Here is a 26,360-nt window from a genome sequence, read left to right as displayed (position 1 = left end):
GGGTGAGACCCCAAAGTCCCACCATGTCCTCCACCACAGCCCCGCTGCTTTCCCCGGCCTCGGAGCCACCGGCAGGCAGCAGGGAAATCCCGCACTCCGTGATGCACCTGCAGAGACAGCTGCCCATTTCTCCACAAGGCATTAAATAATATGTAGTAGCCAATGCTACTCAGGCAGGAGACGATGGAAGAGAGCCCCTTGCAGGAATGTGCGCTTCCACTCAGCTCGGCTGCCTTGGCAGCGCATGGGAAGCCAGTGGCCGGGCACAGAGAGGGGGGCGGCCTCAGGCTTCAGTGGTTGCCGAGGCAGCCGAGCCGAGCCTTTGATCCCGAGGATCATTATCCACAGTTTGACATCTGAAGCTAAGCCCCGGCTACACACACCTGTAGGACTGCTTGTTGTTGTTGTTAGGTGCGAAGTCGTGTCCGACCCATCGCAACCCCACAGACAATGATCCTCCAGGCCTTCCTGTCCTCTACCATTCCCCGGAGTACATTTAAGTTTGCACCGACTGCTTCAGTGACTCCATTCAGCCACCTCATTCTCTGTCATCCCCTTCTTCTTTTGCCCTCAATTGCTCTCAGCATTAGGCTCTTCTCCAGGGAGTCCTTTTAAGGAGCAGTCAGGGCTGATCTCCTCTAGGACTGACCGGTTTGTTCGCCTTGCAGTCCAAGGGACTCGCAAGAGTCTTCTCCAGCACCAGAGTTCAAAAGCCTCAATTCTTTGATGCTCGGCTTTCCTTATGGTCCAACTTTCGAAGCCATACATTACAACTGGGAAGACCATAGCGTTGACTAAACACACTTTTGTTGGCAGGATGATGTCTCTCCTTTTTTTGTAGGACTGCTAGCCTTCCCAAATTACAGATGTAGTATCAGTTCTCTGGAAGAAAAGAGGAGCTTTGCAAGGTGAAGTCTGTGGTGTTATACCATGCTGAGCCCCCATCTCACCCCCACATCCCCAGCCCAGAGTAGGCAAATCTATGCTCCAGCATGACAGGATTTCAGAAACCATAACTACTGCATGACCTACAGTTTTCTACTGCATGACCTACAGTTCCCACCACTATATCCTCTTAAAGCAATGGGTGGGGTTTGAAGAGTGAGGTTCTTTACCAAATTTGGTCTTCCTTCCATCGTCATTTGCTTCAACAAGTTTGTACGTGAACATAAGCATGAAGCTGCCTTCTCCCAAATTAACCTCTTGGTCCATCAAGGTTGTCATTGTCTAACCAGACTGGAATTTGGAACTATGCTTTAAAAGTCAAATGCACTCTCATCACACCATGAAATGAACTCTGGGTGGAGAACATGGTTGCCAGACTCCAAACTGGCCTCGGATTCTTCCAGAATTTCCACTGGACTCGATGTCTCCTGAAGAAACCGGCAGCTTTGGATGGTTGGGATAATGGGGCATGTAGCCATATTTCAGTTTCTACCGTACATAATCCAGCTTCCTATCTCAAGATCACATTAGGTGAACCTCTAGAGCAGGGGTAGTCAAACTGCGGCCCTCCAGATGTCCATGGACTACAATTCCCAGGAGCCCCTGCCAGCATTCGCTGGCAAGGGCTCCTGGGAATTGTAGTCCATGGACATCTGGAGGGCCGCAGTTTGACTACCCCTGCTCTAGAGTGTTAAGTAATGATCTTACATTTTTTTGATTGAACTAGTTCCAACCGCTTGAATATGCCCAATTGAATAGTGTGTGTTCTGTACCTCATCTGGGCTACATCGTGATTTGCCAATGGAAATCACTTCTAAATAACAGGAACGGCTAATGTCTACTAGCAAATGATGTTTCTTTATGATTTACTTTTTCTTTTATACTTACGTTGCATTGGGTTTTTTTTTTTACTTTTGTTCTTACAATTATGATGTTGTTTTTATACATATGCTGTTGTGCACAGTATTTACTTAGAACAGGGATGCTATTCCGGAATTTTAATTCACTAGTTTTTTTTTCCTTTATGTTATGTTGGAATCTTACTGGTCAATGGCCGTATAAATAAAGTGGATATCCTGCTCAGATCTCTTCCCTCCCCATGCCCTGGCCTCCTCATGCCCCCGCCCTGATATCCGTGAGTTGGGAAATGCTCAATATTACACTGATGAATGAGCAATCGTTTGCAAGTTTGCAATTCTTTGCAATTGTTTCCTCCAGCACAGGAGGAAGAGCCCACTTCTGAATGGCTGCTGAAGGGCAATGACAGGACAACATCCAAAGATGTGAGGGATGCCAATATATATTAATTAATTTATTTAGAACATCTTTTTTCACGTTGCCTTTTAGCCCCATCCGTGCATGGCAATCCGAGGATCACAGCCTGGTGTTTAGAAATAATTTTAATGGCTGACGTTTTCCAACGCTCTTTATCTCTCGGAAGCCAATGGGCAACAGGTCTGATTTAATGAGGTGGGCTTTTGTTTCAAATGCATCATTAATCCTCCATTTTCACAACAACAGCAACATGTTCCTTCTTGGTTGATTATCTTGTAGCAAAGGCATCGATAATGCAACATGCCCAGCCAGACTCTGGTTGCAATGAACTGGTTGGCTGGGATGCTGGGATATCGGGGAAGGTTCGGGAACGCCCAAGGAGCAGTTGAGTTTGCTTGAGTTCTCACAGAGAACGGGGTCATAAGAGCCTTTGTTGGCCGTGACTGGTAGACAATGTTCAGCAATTCAAGATCTGGCCAAGTTCTCGGGAACTGCAGAGGTGTCCGTTCCTCACAGGATTCTTGCTGTTCCAAGCAACACGGGGTTCTGGAGCTGAGCTGGTGTTATTTGCTCAATGCTCAGAGTGTCCAGCTGTTTCTGGAGACTCCACGGGTTCCCACAGGTGCACTAACTCTGTTTGTAGGTCTTGTTATTTGTGAGCTTCTCCTGTTCTTTCTTCTCGTTTCTGCTTTTCTATTCTTTTATATTCTCCCTCCACTGGGGAGAAAAGCAAGGTACAAATGAATGTATAAATGCATAATTTGCAGGGGGGCAGAGCTGTCAGGAGATCCAGTCAACTATCTGCTGCCTGGACAAATAACACAGCCAATATCAGGAAGAACCGTTGAGCATTAGGGTCGCCATGGCAGGCAACTGGCAGGAGGTTTGGGGGAAAGGAAATATGAGAGAAATAGCATCTTAAACACCAGTACATTATTTTGCGGGGAAACCCAGAAGTGACACAGAGTAACTCCAGGCAGCCCTGGAAACTATGGTAGTTTTCTAGAAATTCCTAGAGTTACACCTCATCACTTCTGGGTTTTCCCCAGAAGTGACGCAGTGGCATGCAGTCTCCCACCAGAGCAGAAGACCTGACAGCTGTCCTACCTATGCAGGCGAGAAGTAGATCATTGCTGGAGAGTGGGGGAAATGTTCCTCTCCCCACCCCCCACCCCCAACTCTGTGACTTTGAGCGGTTACCACCAAGAGCGCTCCATCTACAAGCCAAGAATTTTCTGGTTCGAGGCTAAGCCCATCCTGCCACAAACAACCACAGCGGTTACAGGGACAGCTGCCTTGTGGTTTCCTGGAACGCCACTGAATGGAGCAGAGATTGACAAATAGGCTTCCCCATGGACCTGAACGGTCTCCGGGGAACTTTGCACAAGCTGAATAACTGCACAGCTCAAAGGTATTTCATCACTGCCCAGATGGGGAGCCAACAGGCCTGCAGCCAAACAGCAGGTCAATCCACCACAGAGATGGGCACATGTGGAACCACTCACAAGACAATGCCAGGCCCACTCCTGCTCAGCAAGACCCCCATGTAAAGAAAATAAGGTACAGGTATGCACAATGTCCACATAAGCAGCACACCTGGGTGTAAACTGCACAGAGCTTTTATTCCAACCCCAGGTCGATTCAGTCCCTGCCCTCTACACAGAATGTGATTTCCGTTTGGATTTTGGGCGGTTTTAATTTTCCTTCTACGGCAAGAAGGATTGATCCGAAGTGAGCCCACCTTTATTGTGCGATATCTTAGAGTGCTTTTAAACCTCAATATTTTTCAAATCCGGATTGGGAAACCAAGCTCCGAGAACCTCTGATAGACCTGGTCACGTGACACACTTGCCTTAAAGGAGAAGCCCCTAATTTCTCTCAACTTCTGTTCGTCCTGGATTTTTCCTCCCTCCTCTGCCTTTTTCAATCCTCTCCCCCCCTTTAAGAAAAGAAAGAGGCTCCGTGCCTAGCTCCTGTCCCCCCCCTTCTGAACTACCCTAACCACATGCAGAAGACTTTCCTGTTTCAATGGGGAGGGGAGGGGGGAGGGGAAGACCCGAGTTCAAAGCGATCTGAATCCAACAGGATTGACAATGGAATAAAGAAAGTAAGTGCAGACTCTGCCCTGGATTCAGGGTGAGGCTCCTAACCTCCAGGTGGGGCCTGACGATCTCCCAGAATTGTAGCCGATCTGCAGACCGCAGAGGAAAGTTTCCCTGGATAAAACAGCAACTTGTGGGGGGGGGGGGGGGGGGCTCTCTGCTGACCCTCCTTCTCCTCAAAGCCTGCCCTCTCCAGGCTCCACCCTGAAATCTTCAGGAATGTCACACCCCAGAGCTGGTGAAGGGGCTCTGAAATTGTTATTTTCTCCAAGGAAACACAAAACGGGGAGGCTCAGGGAAGGGAGAGATGACCATTTTATAAAAATCTGCATTTTTCCCCATGAAAATCTATAAAAACTTCCAACAGAAAACTGTACATTTTGAGGAAGGACTGGGGAAGAGAAACCCTAGAATAAGATTTCTCTCTTTAAATGGGATTTTTTTTTTAGTTAAATGCTTTTTTAACTACCATATTTTGGTCATACAGGGTGTTTTTTTTAATGTAAGACATCATTAGATAATGGTAATTCCTGGGCAGACTGCAGAACGATGTCGTACCGCATGTTTTCAAACATGCATTCAATGTTTAAATGTCACCAGTCCTAGGACATGTCTAATGAGAAGATCTGCCCAAGAGCTCATGGTTCCCAGTGCCATAAACTTCACCTGACTGCGAATAGCCTTGGAGGTCAAAACCAAGACCAGGAATTTCTCTGGCAACCAATGGAGCTGCCTCAGCACAGGCTGGCTGTGGGCTCTCCACAGTATTCTATCGAGGACCCTCGCAGAGAGCCAGTTTGGTGGAGTGGTTAGGAGTGCGGACTTCTAATCTGGCATGCCGGGTTCGATTCTGCACTCCCCCACATGGGTGACCTTGGGCTTGCCACAGCACTGATAAAACTGTTCTGACCAAGCAGGAATATCAGGGCTCTCTCAGCCTCACCCACCCCACAGGGTGTCAGTTGTAGGGAGAGGAAAGGGAAGGCGAATGTAAGCCGCTTTGAGACTCCTTCGGGTAGGGAAAAGCGGCATATAAGAACCAACTCTTCTTCTTCTTCTTCCATCCTGCAGCAGCTGCAGTTTCCAGGTCAGGGACAAGGGCAGGCCTGCGTAGAGCAAGTTACCAAAATACCATCTGGAGATGACCGTTGCAGGAAGGCCTCCAGTAGCCATTATACCCCACTGTGGTGCCACCCAAATGCTGTGGGGTCAGTTCTTCTATTCCACACACACACCCCACCCGAGATATTTAAGACTGAGCATATTAAATCAGCTCAAGGTCCTGGTCCCAGAGAAATAAAACTGGACTCAAACAGAGTCAGGGCCTTTTCAGCCCTGGCCCCGGCCTGGTGGAACACTCATCCCAAGTGAGATCAGGGCCCTGGTTGAGATCTGAAGAATGCCATCAATAGGCAGCCTCCCTACCCAGATGTCAACACAAATAATGAACATCGGCACTTCACCACCCCATCCCTCCTATCAGAGGGAAGGCAGGAAGTTCCTTGAACATTTTAAATTAAAATGTTAGAACTTTTTAAATCACTGTTTTATGATGGATTGTAAGCCACTCTGAGCCCTTGGGGGAAAGCGGCATATAAATTTGATTTAAAAATGTAAAAATAAATGCTCAATACCCAGAGGTTCGTCAATTTGAATACTGACTGCTGAATTGCAACTGATAATGAAGCTAAGGGCAGCGTATCCTCCGGGACTGAATCCAGATCTAGGTTTTCCATTACCAATCCTGTTTTCTCCACACCTATGCCCACTCTGCATATCACACCTAATGCAATCACGCCTGCTATTGTCATCCAGCATCTGAAATCACTCTGCTCTCCAAGATACCAGGACAGAGACTGACATAGCCGAATCTGAAGAAGTGAACAATGATTCATGGAAGCCCCTCCCCTCACTCACATTCTGCTAGTCTTGAAGTTGCTGTGGACTCCAGCTCTTTTCCACTGCTACAGATGGACTGACATGGACACCCATCTTGATCTATCTCACAGCCCACTTGGATCCACCAGAACAAATGACTGGCCGGTCCCGCTGGGAATTGTGCTGCAGAACATCATTTGGCCAAATGCCCCCAATAAATTTTATTGACTGAAAATAGAGACATGAAGCTGCATTAAACCACCACATATTGTCCACTCAGGTTGGCAGCACCTGTCCAGGATCTCAAGCAGAGGTCTTCCACATCACCCCCCCCCCCCCCACACACACACACCTGATCTTTTAAACCAGCCGGGAATTAAACCCAGGACGGCATGCCGGGCCAATGTGCCACTGCTGAATCAAGGCCCTGTCTTTCTCCCGAGTATTTCAGGAACCAAGAAACCGTTTCAGAAAACAACAGATAAAAAAGCATTAAAAGCAGTCTGCTCATAAACACACTGGTGGATATTCCCCCTCTGCCCATTAAGCTGCCTGGACAGAGCTGCCAGGAGCCAGGTGGGGCCCTGAGATCTTCCAGCATTACAACTGACCGCCAGATGACAGAGGTCAGCCCCATCCCCACCCCTGGAGGAGAAAGGGCACCTTGGGAGGCTGCAGTCGATGGTTCATGGAGATGGGGCTCAATGCCCCCCCCCCAAAAAAGTCTCCTGAAATGTTTCCAACCTGGAGTGGAGGACTCCAGCCTCTGTGTGGTCACTGCTGCTGCCCTGGTCTTTGTCAGCCATCCATCTGGTGGGGGGGGGGGAGCCGGCTGCGGCAGGAACCAAGAGGCCTGGCTGTGAACCAGAACATTTTCGCCTCCCATCTTGCAGCTGGTGAGAAGCATCTTTAGGTGACCTGAGCTCAGCTCCCATCCCTCAGGTCTCCTCCCTGCTTTGATGGCCTGCTGCATGCACCAGAGCCAAATTGCTTCAATACTCTGAAGTAGGGATTCCCAGCAAGGGGTCTCTGAAGAGGGTCCGTGGGAGCACTCAAGTGGTGTGGTATTGGAGGGGGGGGGGTCTGAGCTGGATTCTCTGCTCTTACTCTTCCAGCCTACAGGAGGCAGAACTGCCCTAGTAGTAGTAAAGGAGGGGGGAGGAAACAAAAAAGAGGGCGAAGGGTGCAGGTAGTGATGTCACTCCTGGGGGTGTGGCAGGGGCGTGGCCAGCTGACATAATTCCCAAGGCTCCCCAAAGTCTGCAAAATTATTTCAAGGGTTCCTGCATGGTCAAAAGCAGGGGTAGTCAAACGGCGGCCCTCCAGATGTCCGTGGACTACAATTCCCAGGAGCCCCTGCCAGCGAATGCTGGCAGGGGCTCCTGGGAATTGTAGTCCACGGACATCTGGAGGGCCGCCGTTTGACTTTGTTGTTATGTGCGAAGTCGTGTCCGACCCATCGCTACCCCATGGACAATGATCCTCCAGGCCTTCCTGTCCTCTACCATTCCCTGGAGTCCATTTAAGTTTGCACCTACTGCTTCAGTGACTCCATCCATCCACCTCATTCTCTGTCGTCCCCTTCTTCTTTTGCCCTCGATCACTCCCAGCATTAGGCTCTTCTCCAGGGAGTCCTTCCTTCTCATGAGGTGGCCAAAGTATTTGAGTTTCATCTTCAGGATCTGGCCTTCTAAAGAGCAGTCAGGGCTGATCTCCTCTAGGACTGACCGGTTGGTTCGCCTTGCAGTCCAAGGGACTCGCAAGAGTCTTCTCCAGCACCAGAGTTCAAAAGCCTCAATTCTTTGACGCTCGGCCTTCCTTATGGTCCAACTTTCGCAGCCATACATTGCAACTGGGAATACCATAGCCTTGACTAAACGCACTTTTGTTGGCAGGGTGATGTCTCTGCTTTTTAGGATGCTGTCTAGATTTGCCATAGCTTTCTTCCCCAGGAGCAAGCGTCTTTTAATTTCTTGGCTGCAGTCCCCATCTGCAGTGATCTTGGAGCCCAGGAAAATAAAATCTGTCACTACCTCCATTTCTTCCCCATCTATTTGCCAGGAGTTGAGAGGGCCAGCTGCCATGATCTTTGTTTTCTTGATGTTGAGGCCGTTTGACTACCCCTGGTCAAAAGCATGAAAAGGGCTGCTCTAAAGTGATATTAGAACGGAGTCTAGCAAAGTTTTATTTGAGGTGTCAGTTTCCATGGACATGCAAACTTCTTCAGATCCTTGAGGGCCAGAAGAGGCCACGAAGCCATGGGGGTATTCACAGTAACTGCTCCCGATGTTTGCAAATGGAAGCTTACCTCCCTGGGTTGTTGTTAAGAGGATGAAATGGCTGTGAGGAGAACGACCTGAGCCCTTTTGAGTCCCCGTTGTGGAGAAAGGTGGGACGCGAATGAAGTAAACCAATAAATGTATCTAGAAATTTCAAAATATGTCATATTCCCTGGTTGAACCGATCAAGAAGCTGCTAGGCCTACACAGTGAACAGGACCTGACGCTTTAAGACCCAGCAGACTCCTGCCATTCAGCCGCATGGATGGCAGGTGTCTCCTCCAGGACTTACAAGGACACTGGACAGATCCCAGCCATGACCTTTCAGCAGGAGTGGCTACCTGTGGTACTCCAGAGGTCCATGGACCAATGTTACCTTGAGCCCAGGGACATCTGAAGAGCCACAGTTTAGCCACCCCTGCCCTATGAGCTCAGCAAAAGTCACCTGCGATGTGACAGCCAAACAATAAAAAAAGGAAAAAAAGAAATCCTAGAATTTTTCCCTTGTACATGAAGTCACCCAAGCCCAGGAGGCAGGATTCCTCAGGACTTGTTTGGAGTTTTTTTCCCCTTTCCCCAGACAAAAGACTGTGAGCCCATGTTTACGCTCACTTAAATAATATTATTAACTCCCACTAACTAACAGAAAATTACTAGGCTAGTGAACAAAGCGGGAAGAAACAAACAAACAATGCAGCTCTCACGATACTGGGTTTTCCTAATGATTCAACACACTAGCAGCAACTTGAAATATCTCTCCTGCTTTTCAGGCCCTGTTGAAGTTTCTCAAGGTGAAATCAGAGAGGTTTATTAAAGCAAGGCAACAGGATAAGAAATCCAAACAGCAGGGGACACAGCCTAGGGGGGGTTTCTCTCCCCCCCCCCCAAATCTCATCTCTTCTTCTGAGATGCTTCTTGGGACACCTGGTGATGAGGCGGCCTTGGGATCTGACAGTAATCTGTAGGAACAGCGTAAACCTCAAGTGCCTGGCAGCATGACCAGCAATCCGTACTTTATCTTCAAACGTTACAGGACTGCCTACGACAGCAAACCCCAGTGATTCTCAGCTTGAAAAGTTCCTTGCAAAATGGGCTTTTTGTGTTGCTGCCCGGGTTTAACAAAAAAGCAGCACCCTTCTTCTGCCTCTGCTATATCTGCCCCTCAGAGCAGAAGGGCCATTGTCAATATCCCATCAGCGGCAGCACAACTGGCTCATGCAGGCTCGGTTTGACGACCACGCGGCGTCATCTTAAATCGTCTCCATGTGCGACTTTCCCTTTATCCATCAACTCTTTCATCTTGTTCTTGTTTGTTTGTTTGTTTAGTTTGGGAAATGGGGAGGAACAGAAAAGCTTGGCTTGTTTACCAGGAGTATTTTTCAAAGGGCTTCTTGTTAGCATGAAATTACTGCAGGTAGCCAAGGCAGGTCATCCGTGCAGGTCTAATCTTTGCACACAAGCATCATGGAAGGAAATGGGAGAACAGCCAACTTCGACCGAGGTGTGATTAGGCGTGGAAAAGAGTTCAAGAACAGTGTCAGAGGGACAGACCAACGGTGCTGTACTCAGCTCCCAAAAGAGCCCTTAGGAACAAGGGTGTCAGACATACAGCTCGGGGGCTGGCACCGGCCTGTCCAGAGGTCTTATACAGCCTGTGAGCAACGGATGCAAGGGCAGGAAGGCAGGTGGAGAGCGGGCACATGCGGTGAGGGGTGTGTGGTCTAAGCCAGGGGTGGGCAAACTGTAGCCCTCCAGATGCCCATGGACTACAATTCCCATGAGAATGGGAATTGTAGTCCATGGACATCTGGAGGGCCACAGTTTGCCCGCCCCTGGTCTAAGCTGTCAAGAAATAGAAAGGAAATTGCCAGGGGGACAGGACTGTGAGGCTGAGGGGAAACCGTGGAGGGGGGGGGTGGCAGAGAAGGTGGGGAAAGACATCCTGGCAGAGGAAGCAAGGGGAGGAGGGGAGGAGGGAAGGGAGAAAGACATCTGAATGGCTGGATGCAAAAACGTTGCAGGAGGACAAAAAGGACCCCTCTGAGGTTTCGGAAACAGCCTCTCCATCAGCCCTTCCCTTCAGCCCCCGGGAAAGGCGGCAGGGATGAGAGCGGGAAGGGGGAATTTGGGGAAACCAGGTTCAGATCCACCCCCTCCTCTGGAGCCGAGGACCTGGAGTCTGGGTTGCTCAGCCTGGACCACCTCATAGGATTACTGGTGAGGGTGGGACAGTGCAGGGGGAAGTCTGGTGCCCCTCCTCAAGACCCTCAGAGCCAGGTCAGGACAAGAGCAGAAACAGTGAGAGACAGATCATGACCATGCTCAGGGTCTGGGCTTAAGGGGGAGTGGGGATGCTGAAAAACGACCTTATTAACTTGCAAGGAAGATGAGTTGTCTCCTAAAAGTGCTATACATACAAAAAGTAACTAATTTGGATGGAAATGTAAGATAGACCGTTTTTATGGTACTCCAGGGGGAGGGGGGACACAGTCTTGCATCTGATTAAATGCATTTATAGGGACTTTTGTGGATTCCCCAGTAAATCAGTTGCTTTCACTCCTACGAATCAATTACTTTTGTTTGTAGTATGAGTAAAAAATAACACCGCTAACTGGGCTTCCCTGTGTCATTTATAAAGTTTACAATCCCCTGTGCCTGGCATTACATCTTATGGCTCACATGGTCTGTCCAGTGAAGTCATATATATGTCAGATCTGGCCCGAGTAACCTCTGCTCTGGAAGGTCCTAAATAATTATTAAAGTTATGGCCTTCCCCACCTGCACCCATCAGCAGGCGTGCTGAGGTATACTGCCTCTATACACGGAAAGTCTATTTAAGTCTGATGGCTAAAAGGGACTGGTCATCCTCTACTCTGGAGATCCCCAGACTTTTTGAGCCTGTGGGTACCTTTGGAATCCTGGCACAGGGGGGTTGGCATACCCTGTGGGTGAAATCAGAGGTCCTAGAGTTCTCCCCAGGTCTGAAAAAGGTTTCCCCCCTAAGTATCTGAGCAGAGAAAGAAGGAACCAAACCTGAATGTCCTTTTCCTCCTTGGGGCAAAGTTCTGCCATTCCTCACCCCCCATTAACTGCATCCGAGAGGTTTTTACTTGTGGCAGAATGCAGGATTCTTGATGGGCAGGAGCCTTAAAAAAACCCAACATGTGTGATTATTACATTTTCTGCGGGTCAGTCCCATAAATTCACTTCTGCATTTTGGGAATAAGTGTTTAGGCCTGTCTGGAATCTACTGAGAGCCTGTAACATTATAGGAGAGAGAAATCCCATCTTTTATTGTACCCACCCCATACACCTTAGATTGTTTTTAAATATAATAATAATAATAATAATAATAATAATACTTCCTCTTCCGAAAAGTTTCCTCTGTTGTCCTCAGCATGGAACAACTGTGGGTGCCTCCAGGCCCCCCCTTCTCCTGTCCCAAGTCTTGGGTGTTTAACAGACACAATGAAATTTAAGAAGTAAAAACATTTCTTAGTACTAGACGCCAAGGTCATGAAAAGCTTCCCTTGGTTCACTTTGGGGTATCGGGTGGCTACGAAAGGAAAGGTGGGGAAGCAGAGAGGGACCGTAAGCGACCGAGATGATCCCGAAGGGGGTGGGGGGGAGGCAAAGACAGCAGCACGAGCGGCAAAGTTAGCCTCTGGCCAGCATCTCACCCTAGGGCAGGGGTAGTCAACCAGTGGTCCTCCAGATGTTCATGGACTACAATTCCCACGAGCCCCTGCCAGCAAATGCTGGCAGGGGCTCGTGAGAATTGTAGTCCATGAACATCTGGAGGACCACAGTTTGCCCACCCCTGGCTTAGACCACACACCCCTCACCGCACGTGCCTGCTCTCCACCTGCCCTCTTGCCCTCGCACGCGTTGACTACCCCTGCCCTGGGGAGTCACCAATGCAGCACACCTGCCTGAGTTTGCACAGAGCTCAGGTCCACCCTTCCACCTCTTGATCCTCACACCAACCCTGCAAAGTAGGCCACTTTGCGGGGGGAGAGGGAGTGAAGGGCAAAAGGCCACCCAGCACATTCCGTGACTTTAAGGTCGCTCTCTGTTACTTCACCTTGCCTTTCATAGCCGCCCAACTCCAGGTTGGGAACTGGAGAGCAGCACTTTCTGGCCTGCATAAGCAGCCCCACCTGACCGACAGAGGCCGGATTCACGGCCCAGTAAAGTGCAGGACTGCAGGTGGACTCCCTCAAGGCTGTTCTGTCTTCCCCCGAGCCGCTCAGGAATCACAGGTCCTGCCAGCTGTCAGGTGAAGCTGAAAGGAACCACCCAGGGAACTCCATGGCAACGCAGGGGTTTGCACACAGGACGCTGTCACCTACCAAGCCAGACCCTGGGCCCAGGGAGGTCTGTGACTGGGAGGGGCTCTCCAGGGTCTCGGGTGGAGGAATTTCACAGTGCATGCCACGGGATTGGGATTTGGCGTCTTCTGCAGGCCAAGGAACGGCTTTTCCACTGAGCCCCAGTGCCTGTCTATGACGCTCCAGAATTACCTCCTAAGCCCTCTTCCACCCTGGCTCCATAACGGAGGACTCATGTTTCCCTTTCTCCCCCCCCCCCCAAGGTCTTTCTTCCCCAAATGTGTGGAAGGGCTTCCATTTGTGCTCCAGGCAGCTGAGATCAAATGGCTCTCATTTAAAATCTGGGAGATTTAAAGCCTCTGGGAATCCACAGTTAAGGGGGCTGGATCAGAACCCCAATGCTTAACTGGCAATTTTACTACTACAACGTGCAAACTTTTCTAGGCATTTATTGCACAACCCCCAGAACATCCCAGGGGTCAGCAACCTCCGCTCTGGAGTCAAATGAGGCTCTTTGCAAAATAAAATGAGATCTTCAACTTCAGGGCTATGGAAGGAATAGGTGGGAATGATGGGATGGCCAGGGGTGAAGGGGATGCCGGGGGAAATTGTGATGAGATGAAAAACATTTCTTTGGGAGATGCCTTCCCTATGGCAAGGCCTTGTGGCTGGGTTGTTCCTAATGAATTACTAGCAAACGCCGGCGTTGGGGCTGCAGAGACTCTGAGGATTCCTAGTCTGTCTCGAAGTATTCCAGTTCCCAGTGATACCCCCAGGCCTCTTTCCACTGGGTCTTTTTGGGATCTCTTAGCCACTTTCACACAAACTGAATGATGCACTTTCAGTCCGCTCAAGATGCACTTTAGTGATAATTTGCGAGTGGATTTGTCTTATCAAGTTGCGCTGCCACAGATAGCGAGAGCTGCACTTCCAGTCCACTGTCCGTGTGCTTGAGCAACGGCTTGGAAGTGGATTTTGCAAAGTGGATTGAAAGTGCTTTATTCAACGCTTTGTCAGGCTCTCTTGCCAAGGGCACTGAAGTGCATCAGTCAGCGTGTGGGGAAGGGATTTCATTCTGAGCGGTTTCACTTTTTAATTATCAAGGTTTGCCAACTTCGGTGTTTTATCGTCATCATTACAATAAAATCTTGGAAACAAACACTTGGTGCTGAGGAGCAAATGTCACTTTGTCTGAAAGTTTTGAACACGTGGAAATGTTCAGTGCAGAAAGGCAACTTGCGTTTGCCGCCCAGAGAACCCTTGAGGGGCTTTCACATTTCTGTTGACCCCCGACCCAAGTTACTCAGAGCAGCTTCACGTTTCTCCCTTCCTCATTTTCTTCTCAGTGGCACGGCTGAAAGGGTGGGATAATTTATTTACTTTATTTTAATTACAGGATTAGCCTGAAAGCTATCTGCTACAAGAGGAGTAGCTTCTTATACCCCACTTGTTTCTCTCCTAAGGCATCTCAACGTGGCTTACAATTGCCTCCCCTTCTCCTCCCACCCCCAGCCCTGGGAGAAAGAAGAGGCTGAAAGAGTTTGGAGAGAACTGTGCCTGGCCCAAGGTTGCCCAGCTGGGTCCATGTGGAGGAAGAATGGGGAATCAGACCAGAAGGTTGGCAAGCCTGCTAGGACAGAACTGTACAATTTCCCATGCAAACATCATAATGCAGGCAAAGCTCTATCTAGGGCAGGGGTAGTCAAACTGTGGCCCTCCAGATGTCCATGGACTACAATTCCCAGGAGCCCCTGCCAGCGAATGCTGGCAGGGGCTCCTGGGAATTGTAGTCCATGGACATCTGGAGGGCCGCAGTTTGACTACCCCTGATCTAGGGTTACCAACTCTGGCTTGGTAAATTCCAGGAGGTTTGCAAGAGCCTGAGGAAGGTGAAGCCTGGGAGGAAAAAGAGACCCAGAGATATAATCCAGGGGTGGCCAAACGGCAGCTCTCCAGATGTCCACAGACTATAATTCCCATGAACTCCCGTCAGCACATGGGCTCATGGGAATTGTAGTCCGTGGACATCTGGAGGGTCACAGTTTGACAACCCCTGATACAACCCCACCAAGTCTACCTGCTGAAGCTGCCATTTTCTTGGGGGGGGGAGCTAATTTCGTTGCCTGGATGTCAATCACAATTCCAGGAGAACTTCAGACAACCCTTGGGAGGACAGCAAGCAGCCAGAACCAGTGGGATGAAATTAATTCAAAAGCATTTTCAGCTAAGCATCCAGAAGAAGTTCCTGTCATTTAGAGCAGTTTCTCGGTGGAACAGGCTTTCTTGGGAGGTGGTGGGTTCTCCTTCTTTGGAAGGTTTTAAGCAGAGGCTGGAGAGCCATCTGACAGAAATGCTAATTCTGTGAATTTAGGCAGATGGTAAGTGGGGTGGGCAGAAGGGACTGTGTAGCTGCTTGGTTCTTGTGGCCATTTCCTGCATTGGGCAGGGGGTGGACTAGATGACCCTGGAGGTCCCCTCCAACTCTAGGATTCTACAATTCTACGGTGTGTTGCTCTTAAGGAAAGCCCAAGAAATACCCTCACGTGCTGGCTTTTCCCCAGCCCTAGATTCTGATGGGGAGCAATCCACGGGTAATAACAGTGTTTCCCCCATCTCAGCAGACAGGTGGGTGCCTGAGGACAAGGTTCCCAAGATGGAGGCTCATCTTCCTAAGTAGGGCAGGGAAGACCGGAGACCCTTCCCCCGCTGTGCTTGACCTCCCTTGCAGAAGGTGGTCCGGCGTGCGACTCGGAACACATTCGGGAGGTGAAGTTTTCTAAGCCAGAGTGGTCCATACCAAGGAAGGAAGAAAAACTGTTTTGCCTCTTGTCAGTTACTGGGGATGCCAACCTCCTGGGAGGAGCTGGAGATGTTCTAATGTTCTGATCTCCAGATGACAGAGATTAGCTCCAGGGGGGGGGGAGGAGGAGGCTGCTCTGGCCTGTGGCTTCCTTGGCATCATGCACTACAGAGGTTGGTCTCCTCTTTTAGCCCTGCCCCCCCCCACGCTCCACCCCCAAAGCTGAATTTTCCAACCTGGTCCTGAATTTCAGGTCTCCATTGATAACTGGGTGGACTGAAAGGAACTATGGAACGGGTGGCCAGACTGCAGCTCTCCAGATGTCCATGGACTACAACTCCCAGGGGCTCATGGGAATTGTAGTCCATGAACGTCTGGAGAGCCAGTCTGGCCACCCCTGAACTATTGTGCCTAAATGAGTCTCTTCAGCACAGCCTGCAGAAATACTGTGCTGCAGCCACTTAATGGCAAGTTGCAACTGTTTCTAAAATGTGAACTTTGGTGGAACTGAGGATGTGTCATTTCGATGACAAGGAACGTCACTTATTTAGACTCCAAATCTATGTCCTCTTGATTTTTCTGAGGTCTGAGGAGGGAGACATTACTGCACTGTTGAACATCAATGCAACCCTGTCTGTTACAATTTCTGCACACCTACTAGGTCACCCTTAGAACGAAGGCTTCCCACTGTCAGGAGGGTTAGCATTTTACAGAAACCACAAAACACCTTTTTAAGGGAGGAAATGCCTCTTGCAGTTTTATATAGATCTCTGGACAAAATAATAATACAACATACACTGTTTAAGAAAAGAAAATCATGTTTACCAGATGGGATGTTACACTACATTAAAATCCTTATTTACTTAGGATCAGTACGGTGTGCATCGCTTGCTTCAGACAGATTTCACATCACTTTAGTAAAATATAATAATTCTCAATATTCAAACAGCTATTACAGTGGATAGAAAGGATTTGGGTTAAGGCATGGGCTTTTTTGTCTTGTTTTTGGTATTCTGACTACTCCGTTTTACATTCTTTAAAAAGACATGACATAAAATGAGTGCCACTAACCCAAAGAAGAGGGGGAGGGGGACATACCCATTTTAAATGCATGAATTATAAATCAAATTACCTCCAGTTCTGCCCTAACCTAATCTTCTTCCTCTAAGTGTCACTTTTTGTTAAAATCAATTTCAGATCCTGAGTATTGCTCTGCTCACCTAATTGATAGCAACACACATCTATGATAAGCATAAAATGAAATTGTTTCTGGAATACAACTCAATAGTGGGTTGAGTTCACAGTGACCTTGCATGGGAACAACCCCCCCCCCCCAAGCGCACACACACACACCCCTACTTCCATAACTCAACAGCTGCTATTTAATCAGGTATTTTCCTCCCGCACACCACGGGTTCTCTCCACTTTCTCTCCTCCACTAGAAAAACACCCTTCCCCCCATTAAAGGAAAGCTTTAAATAAAAACTATCCTGTAGGTATCTCTGTGTGTGTGTGTTTGTGCATGCAACTGCATTGGCCACAGAAGGCCACTCTAAGGATTGCCAACTGGAGATTCAGAGGGGTGGAAATTGGAGGACTGTGGGATTTGCAGAGGGGAGGGACTGCAGAGGGTCAAAATGTCCTAAAGGAGCCATTTACTCCAGGGGAACTGAGCTCTGTAGGCTCCGTGATTCAAAGAGCTCTCCAGCCCCTGCCTGGAGGTTGGCAACACAAGGCCATCCCCAAAGGTGTCCCGCTCTAAGACAGTCTGAGTGCAGAATTCTGCCTGTGCTGCTGCCACGTGGAACCCGAATGCCACGCCCAGGAGAGAGGGCCAATGGCTGACTCCGTTCCTGGCCTCCAGCGGCTTCCAGCCCCTGCAGATCTTGGTAGGTCCCTGTCCTGGGTTCTCCTCCTCAGTCCGACCCGAGTGTGATGAGAAAGTTGGGAAGTAACTTTTGCACCCAGATCCCCACATCCGTTTACTCAGGTGTCAATCTCACAGGAAGCCTAATCCCAAATAAACACAGGAAGCCTAATCCCAAATAAACGTGCAGGGGATTGCAGAGATAGGAAAGGAAGACAGAGAACAGTCAAAGCAGCACGGAGCTGAACTCCATTTCAGATCTCTTTTCCATGCATCAAGGGCCACTTCCGTGAGCACAAAACGCATCTGTGGTGCCCGGGGAACCCTCGCTTCGTCCCCCGGAGGCTCAGGACAGCACAGGAGAAGCAGCGAAGGGGGAACGAATAAAATATATGATGTCTGCCAGCAATCTGAACAGACCCCCCCCCCCCCAGCATTGACTGTGGATACAGAAAGCCCAGGAAGCTCCAGCCATTCCTGCTCTCCCTCAGGGCTGTGAAAACTTCCATTTGCAAAAGAGGGGTGCGGGGGGGGGGGATTCTGGATTGTGCCACCATTTTTTTTTGGGGGGGGGGTTGAGTCAAAGTTTTGAAATACCTCTCTGAAAATCCCTTCCTGCATACAAGAAATTCACATACTAGGGTTCTTTCTGATGTATAAATGTACTCTACTGGTGTGTGTGTGTGAGGGGGGTTAGTCATACAAGCCCCCCCACCCAATATTACAAAATATGACTCCCCATGCGTGTGCTCTGAAGTGGTACAGTCCAGCATTCACCCCATCCCAAACCTTTCTTGCTCATGTCCAGATGGACTTGGAAATGCACCCCCGGAAGCACCTTCAGGGCCACTGCTCTGACTGAGTTCTGTTTTCCTTCAGAGCGCTGGGGACCAAGTTGGTGGGCTATGATCCACACAACTCTAGAGCAATCCTATAAAAACCATTGGACTACAGTGGGACCTTGGTGGCAACATCAAAAACCCTTTTTGTCCTCTAGAGCAGGGGCAGTCAAACTGGGGCCCTCTCCAGATGCCCATGGACTACAATTCCCATGAGCCCCTGCCAGCATTTGCTGGCAGGGGCTCCTGGGAATTGTAGTCCATGGGCATCTGGAGGGTCGCAGTTTGACTACCCCTGTTCTAGAGGGTGGATGGAAGTAAAGCAAATGCTGAGCTCCCTCCATGTAGACCCGGGCTCACGTATTCATTGCACTGGGCCTTGACCAGGAGAAAATAGCTGTAGAAATAAGGGAGGCCGCTCAGGCCTTGGATATTCAGGCATGCCCAGACCCCACCGGTTTCCATGCCCTGAAATCCCAGCAACGTCCTTGTCTTTGGGGGCTCCCTAGTGCCACAAAAGGCATCTATTTTACAGCCTTCACTTGCAAAGAAAGAGACACAATCTAAGGCACGGCCTGACCCCTGCGATCTTTTCGGAGACAAAGCAGAAATCATTTTAAGGCAGGCTCACGCCCTTGCAGAGCACCCAGTTTCTCAGCATTTGATTACTGGATGCTTGCCAAAACCTCAAGCCCTGGAAACAGGGTTGTGCGAAAACAGTCATACATGCAGGTCACCCCTGGATCCAGTTGTCTGGCAGCCATCGGGCAACATATAACGTTTGCCAGCAATCTGAATATGGGCCGGTCCAGAATCTTTTCCTGCCTTTCAAAAGCTGATAGCGGACCGACCAGAATTTTGATTTTGTCAACCGGTGGCAAAATAGATCTTCTCTTAATTTCTTTTCATCTCCTAAATTGCCGCTACAGACAGAGGGCACAGCCCAGGCATTTACAACGAGAAATCAGCAAATCCCATCTTTTTAAATAGGAGCGTTACGGTGGGAAAGAACTGTTTCTGCCTTCAGCCATGCTAGCTAGTCTAAGTCAACCTGCTGTTTATTTATTTATTTTAATAATTAGGAGGCAGGTCCCAAGAGAGACTGCTCTGTGTCCAAAATAAATATTTGGCGGGCAGGTTTATTTTCATAGGCCATTTTAAATATTAAAAATATATGTGTTTTGCAATAGCGGGCCCTCTGAACAAATGGGAAGCTACAGGCTCTACAGTTTTCTTCAGCTTAAATCTCAAATTTGTGTGTGTGTGTGAGTGTGCGTGAGAGGGAGAAACTGAACAATGCCTGCCAGCTCCAATTCACAACAAGTGGCAGAAGATCTTCATACCGTCTTCTGTCTCCCTAAGGAACATTCTAGGTGAAAAACCCTTTTTTGGAAAACACGTGCAGCTGCCTTCAACTGAACCAGGCCCATGGCCCAGCAAGCTTCGTACTGCCTACTGAGACAGGCAGCACTTCTCCAGGGTCTCAGGCAGAAGGCCTTTCACCTTTTGAACTGGAGATGCCCGGCCAAGCAGAGGCTCTGAAACTGAGCCAACGCTCCTTGTCTGGTGCATTTGCGAGCGTGCCTCCACATGAGCACAAACCAAGCGGCCTCACACACAATCCGACCCGAAATCCCTGCTCTCTAACTAGATGGGCAGTGGCTGCCCAGGGTCTTCTGCTGCTTGCTGCTTTTAACTGGAGACTGAACCTGGGGCCTTCTGCATGCCAAGAAGATGTTCTGCCACTGAGTCACAGCCTGGCCCCTGCTTCTAGAGCCCACACCGGCTTCAGACTGCTGGCCTGTTTCATTGCTACGGAGGTTGAACCCCTCGTTTTTGGGCCTAGACAAGAGGGGGCCCCCAGGTAGGACAGTGCCGGCCCCTGAGCCTCGGGGTCTTGGCGAACCCACAGAAAGCAGTCCTAAAAGATTCCTACCTGAATTATGGACATCCTGCTGGGGGGAGCTTCCGTGACGTTAGTCCCTTGCCCCGTGAAGCTGGTGTGGCACCCCACGTGGCCCTGGGGAACAGTCAGGTTGTTGGAGGCGGGCTTCAGGTACATCACCTCGGAGCGGGGCGAGCTGAGGGGCAGGCGGGTCTGGTAGTCAAAGTACATGGGCGAGGTGGCCAAGGAGGGGCTGCTGACCACGTTCATGACGTTGAGGGGCCCCCGGCTGTCCTCCCCTTCGCTGGGCACCAGCATGATGTCATTCTTGCTGATCTTCTTCTTCTTGCCTTTGCCCCCACCGCCCCCTCCGCCCCCGCCGCCCCCACCACCACCCCCTCCCCCAAGCTGGGGGTGGCTGTACTCAGCAATACGGCAGTTGTAGGTGCGGATCTCCTTGTTCTCCCGCTTGCACTTGACGGCCACGGTGACCATGGCCGCCAGCAGGATGACGGAGACGGTGCTGAGGGTGACGATCAAGGGGAGCGACAAGTCCCAGTGGGGGCGCCGGTGCTGCTCCCCGTTCACCTGGGGCTCCCCCGACTCTGGCAGAGGCCCAGCCAAGGCCCGGACGATCAGCTTAGCCACGGCAGACAGGCTGGGCTTCCCGTGGTCACTGACCTTGACCACGAGCTCAGCCACGGGGCTCAGCTCTTCCCAGTAAGGGTGCAGAGTGCGGATCTCCCCGCTTTCAGGGTCCATCTCAAAGAGGTGCTCCTCGTTGCCTTCCACAATCTCATACGTGAGGTGGCCACTTTCTCCAAAATCGCTGTCCAAGGCACGGACGGTGCCCACGGGGTAGCCCACGCCGGCGTTCCTCGGGACCTGGAGCTCGGCAGTGTCGTTGACCAGGGTGGGCAGGACGATAACAGGGGCGTTGTCGTTGACGTCCAGGACGGTGACCCGGACCGTGGCATTGCTCTCTCGGTGGGGGGAGCCAGAGTCCTTGGCCAGCACGTGGAACTCAAAATGCTTGGTTTGCTCGTAGTTGAAGCTGCGCAGGGCATAGAGGGCGCCATTGGTGGGGTTGATGGAGACGTAGGTGAAGATGGAGACGTCCCCCACGTGGCCGGGGAGGATGAAGTAGGAGACGGTGCCGTTCTGGCCAAGGTCCGGATCCTTGGCCAGCACAGAGCCCAGGTACTCCCCGGGGATATTGTTCTCGGGCACCTGCAGGACGTAGAGGTTCTTGTTGAAGCGGGGCGGGTTGTCATTCTCATCCAGGATCCGCACCGTGAAGGATTTGGTCGAGTTGAGCGGAGGGCTGCCCCCGTCTCTGGCCACGATGGTGACGTTGTACTCATCCTGGACCTCCCTGTCCAGCGGGCGATCGGTCACCACCGTGTACAGGTTGTCATAGTTTTCCTCCAGGGTGAAAGGGGCGGCTCCATCCCCTCCGCTGCCCTCCCCTTGCACCCGGCACTGCAGCTGGCTGTTCTTGCCCGAGTCCCGGTCGGTGACCCGGACCAGGGCGATGACGGTGCCCGGCGGGGCAGCCTCGCTGAGCGCGCCCTGGCGCACGGAGACAAAGCCGATGGAGGGGGCGTTGTCGTTGCGGTCCACCAGGCGGACGGAGACCTTGCAGTGGGCCGGGATGGGGTTGGGGCCCAGGTCGCGGGCCTGCACGTCGATCTCCACCAGGCCGCCCTCCTCGTAATCCAGGTTGCCCTTGACGCGGATCAGGCCCGTCTGGGGGTCGATGCTGAAGAGCTCGCGCACGCGCTCGGGCGTGTAGCCGCTGAAGGAGTAGAGCACCTGCCCGTTGGTGCCCTCGTCGGCGTCGGTGGCGTTGAGGTCGATCACGGCGGTGCCCAGCGGCACGTTCTCGGGCAGCTCCACCACGTAGGCGGGGGCCTCGAAGACGGGGCTGTTGTCGTTGGAGTCGATGAGGCGCACGTTGAGCTGCACCGTGCCCGAGTGGGGGGGCTCGCCGCCGTCCAGCGCCGTCAGCACGAGCGTGTGGTGGCTCTGCTCCTCGCGGTCCAGGGGCTTCTGCACCACCAGCTCGGGGAACTTGGTGCCGTCGCCGCGCGCCTTCACGTCCAGGGCGAAGAGGCCGTAGTCGTCGCGCGTGAGCAGGTAGGTGCGCAGGCCGTTCTCGCCGGCGTCCGGGTCGTGCGCGCTGGCCAGCGGGAAGCGGGTGCCCGGCGCGGCGTTCTCCGAGATGTCCAGGTCGACCTGGTCGGCGGGGAAGGCGGGCGCGTTGTCGTTCAGGTCCTGGATCTCCACCTTGATCATGCAGATCTCCTGGTCGTTGGCGAAGACCTCGAGCGACAGCAGGCAGCGCGCGCTCCAGCGGCACAGGGCCTCGCGGTCGATGCGCTGCTTCGTGTACAGCAAGCCGCTCTCGCCGTCCACGTCCAGCAGGTGCGGCGCCGAGTTCTCCAGCACGCGGAAGCTCGACTTGCCGCCGCCAACGCCAACGCCGCCGCCGCCCCGGGCGCGCTCCACCGACGGCGACCCGCCGCTACCTCCGGGCTGCAGCCGGGCATCGCGGCCGATGTTGCCGATCACCGTGCCGGCGCCCTGCTCCTCGGGCACCGTGTAGTTGAGGTTCTTGAGCGTCAGGGCCGGCGCCCAGCACAGCAGGAACCACCACGCCGACGGGCACATCCCCGACCGGCGGCCGCGCAGCTCCCCCGCCCAAGCCCGGCCTGCCGCCGCCGCCGCCGCCGGCCTCCCCCCGCCCGCCGTCCTCGCCGCCGCCGCCGCCGCCTTCCCCCTTCTCAAGTTCCAGCACCTGTTGCGCCACGAGCTCCGCAGAGCCCCGGCCCCACCATGGAGAGAGGGAGGCGGGCGGGCGGGTGGCGGCTCGCCTGCTTGCCGCTGCAGTCCCCGCTGCTCGCTTGCTTTGCTGGCTGGCTGGCTGGCGGTGTCCAACTTCGGCGAGGCGGGCGAGGGCGCCGGCGTCGCTCTGCGAGGGAAGGGAGATCCGCAGCGACGCTGCCGCCTGCCTCTTCGCGCCTCGCCCGGGAAGCGGCGGAGAGCCGAACAAGCCGCAGCCAGCGGAGCCCGCGCCGGTCACGCAGCCCCCGCCAGACCGCGGCCCACGACGCCGACACGGAGACGGGAGAGCCGCGCTCGGCCGGAGACGGAGACGGGAGAGTCGTCTGCCGGCCCCGCGCCGGGCTCCCGGGGCTTGTTCAGCGCTGCTGCCCTCGCCGACGCCGCTCCTGCTCCTCTTGCTGCTCCTGCTGCTGCTGCTGCATCCGCCGATCTAATCTCGCCCGCTCGGCTGCGGCGGAGCGCCGCATCTCTCGCCGCCACCGGGAGGGAGAAGAGCGCCCTGCCTCCTCCTCCTCCGCCTCCTCCCTCCCCCTCCGCCTCCCTCACACGCGCGCCGCCAGCACAAGAGTGCGAGGCGCTCGGCGGCCAGGAGCGGGTCCCGCCGGAGGGGCCGCTCCTGCAGGCGGAGAAAGAGGCGCCCTCGCCGCAGGCTCACGGGGAGCGGGAAGAGCCCTCTCCGTCCTGCGTGCCCGGCCAAAGGCACGCTCGGCTCCGCAGCGCCAGCCTCCTGCGCCCGCCCGCCCGCCCGCTCCTGCCTCGGCGAGGGTCTGCAGGCGCCGGCACTTTCCCGCTCGCTCGCTCGCTCGCTCGCTGCCTGCCTGGCTGCCTTGGCGGCTGCCTCTGGGCTCGCTCTCCGGCGCTCTCCCGCTCTGGGTCTGGGTGCGTGTCGCGCGCGCGAGCGAGCGATCGAGGCGGCGAAGGCGATCAACAGGCAACTCCGGGCTGGCCGCAGAGATTAAAAAGCGAGCGGGAGGCGGAGAGACCCCCTCGCCGCGCGTCCCCTCCCTCTCTCGCTCGCTCCCACGTGCACGCTCCCGCGCGCGCCCCCAGACAGACACGCACCGGCCCTCCCTGCCCGGGAAGAGGCTTGGCATTCAGCAGGCAGTCGCCGCCGCCGCCGCCAGCCGCTTCGGGTCGCTTCGGGTCCCCCGGGGGGAAAAGCTTCCCCGCCACGGCCGGCGGATCGAGGCGCTGCACGAGCCGCTGGAGGCGCCGCGGGGGCCAGAAAGGCCGTCTCGGACCCCCCACCCCCATCCCGGGCTGGAAGGCGAGAGGACTTGGCGTGTGTGTGTGTCGCCCCCCCCCCCCTTCCTTCCTTCCTTCCTGGCGTTTATTTATTTCCCGGGGATCGATCGGGCGGCAGCTTGCCGAAGGCGGCGGGCTCTCCCCCCCCCCGCCCCTGCCCGGGAAGGCGCCGGCAGAACTGCAGGTGCTTCGAGGCGGCGGGCTGAGTCAGAGGCAGCCCCCTCCGCCCGCACCCGCACCCCACACGCTCGCCCATCGCGGCGACACACGCACACACACACGCACCCACCCCGGCGCGCGCGCGCGTGCCCAGCCCAGCGCCACACGTTGTTCCCCGCACCGCCGCGGAGGAGCGGCCGCCCCCCAGAGCGGCGCCGGGCCGGAGGGAGAGCGGGGAAGGGGAGGGGGCAACATTCCCGCGCCCGTGTCTCCAACGGCGCGTGTGAACCGGCCACGGGGACGACGGGGACAGCAGCCAGAGCTCGAGGAAGTTGGGGCTGCCTTTGGACCGCGCGCGTGGCTGGGGGGAGGGGGGGCTGGGCGCACGCACATCAAACGGAGTGGGGGGGGGCTGCGAGGGGGTTCGGCCGCCAAGGGAAGCGGGCGCCGCAGGGGAGGCGGGTCGGCGTCTTCGTCCCCGCAGCGCCTCCGGGCCAGCCCGCCGGGCGGGGCGCATGGCTCGGCCGGCCAACAGCGATGCCAGCACGGGCAACAGTTGGCCCCGGAGGAGGCGGAGGCGCCGCACACCCAGCCCCCCCCCCCCCGGCCGCCCCGCCGCTTCTTGCCGACTGAGTCGCGGGAGCCTCAGGCCGCCGCTTAAACCTGGCACCGGAGTCCCGGCCAGCCAATCGCCGCCCGGGGAGAGGGACCGGCCTCCCCGGGCGCCTTCCAATGAGGAGGCGGCGCCGGGCGACTGGGGAGGACTGGGGGGGGGGGGGTTGGCCGGGCGGTTCCGATGCGCAGCGGCTGCCGGGCGGGCGGGCAGGAGCCGCCGAGGATTTGGTGGGCGCGGGGGGGGGGGAGGACGCGTCTCTTCGGCCCCCGGCGTGGAGAAAGGGGACGGAAGCCTGAGGCGTGACTGTGCAAAACGGGGGGCGATCCTCTGCTCGCCGACTCGGGAGCCGGGATTGGCAATCGAGCAGAGAATGTGGCTGCTGCCCGCTAGCCGGAGCGAAGGGAGTCTGGTGGAAATCTCATCATCCGTTGCTTTCCCCCTTTGGGGAACTGGGAGCCTGTTTCTAAGGGAGGGGAATGGGCAGGACGAGACGCCCTGCAGAGTTCCCAAATTGACTCTGTACGTGCGCAGAGGTGGACAGAGTCTTCCTCCTCCTATACTCCTCTGTGATGTCTAATTTAGGACAGCAGCCAGGGCTAAAGAAGAAATCCATTTTGAAGAGAGACGGTGAGGGGGAGCAAGGGCCAGATCTGGTAAAAAGTGGAATTCGGACACAAAATTCCCATTCTCATCTCCACACAATATTTGGCTTCTAAGAATAAAGGAGGGTGGCTGGAGTGGAATCCATCATACAAATTGTAACCAACAGATCCCCCCCCGCCCCTCCCAGTTGTGTCAGGCAAGGACTCCCAGGAAATCTCCTTCCATGCTTAGTTCAGTCCCAACAGGAAAACAAAATACAAAAGGGATCCTCCACACACAGAGGCAGTAAGTTTCCAAATACCATCTCAAGGGAGCAACGTTTCAGGGGACTCAAAGTGACAGACTTGTCCTCCATTTTGGCCTCACAACAACCCAGGGAGGTAGGTCTGGCCAAGACCGTGTGATTCACCCAAAGTCACCCTGCAAGCATCTATGGCAGAGTGAGGATTCGAACCTGGCTCCCTGGGCCCCTATGCCCTCTAGGGCAACTGATTGGCAACTCCCTGAACAGGATGGTAGGCAAGATGGAGCAGCCCCAGCAGGGCTCTTCTTATATGGACTGAGCTACCAAGCTACCCTGCTTACATCTGGTGGGTGAGTCTAGATGTCCTTTGGGGCCTAGATGTAATTCAGTAGCAATTCTTTTATATTTAAAAAAAACAGATTGTGATGAAAATTTGCTCAGTCCT

General features: G+C 53.6%; 1 protein-coding gene across 1 annotated transcript in view; it reads right to left on the bottom strand.

The window, feature by feature from the left end:
- The window catches only part of PCDH17 (protocadherin 17), a 193,592-nt gene extending 169,408 nt beyond the window's left edge, over window positions 1-24,184 (bottom strand). The window contains exon 1 of the mRNA XM_077344311.1: window positions 20,253-24,184. Within this exon, the coding sequence (XP_077200426.1) occupies window positions 20,253-22,874 (2,622 nt within the window). The 5' untranslated portion in view covers window positions 22,875-24,184. The remainder of the gene's footprint in view (window positions 1-20,252) is intronic.
- Window positions 24,185-26,360: the final 2,176 nt, after the last annotated feature.

The sequence above is a fragment of the Paroedura picta genome, chromosome 6 (assembly GCF_049243985.1).
Source record: "Paroedura picta isolate Pp20150507F chromosome 6, Ppicta_v3.0, whole genome shotgun sequence".
NCBI lineage: Eukaryota > Metazoa > Chordata > Lepidosauria > Squamata > Gekkonidae > Paroedura > Paroedura picta.
Note: the sequence above shows the minus strand (reverse complement) of the source record. Positions and strands in the feature narration are given on the sequence as shown.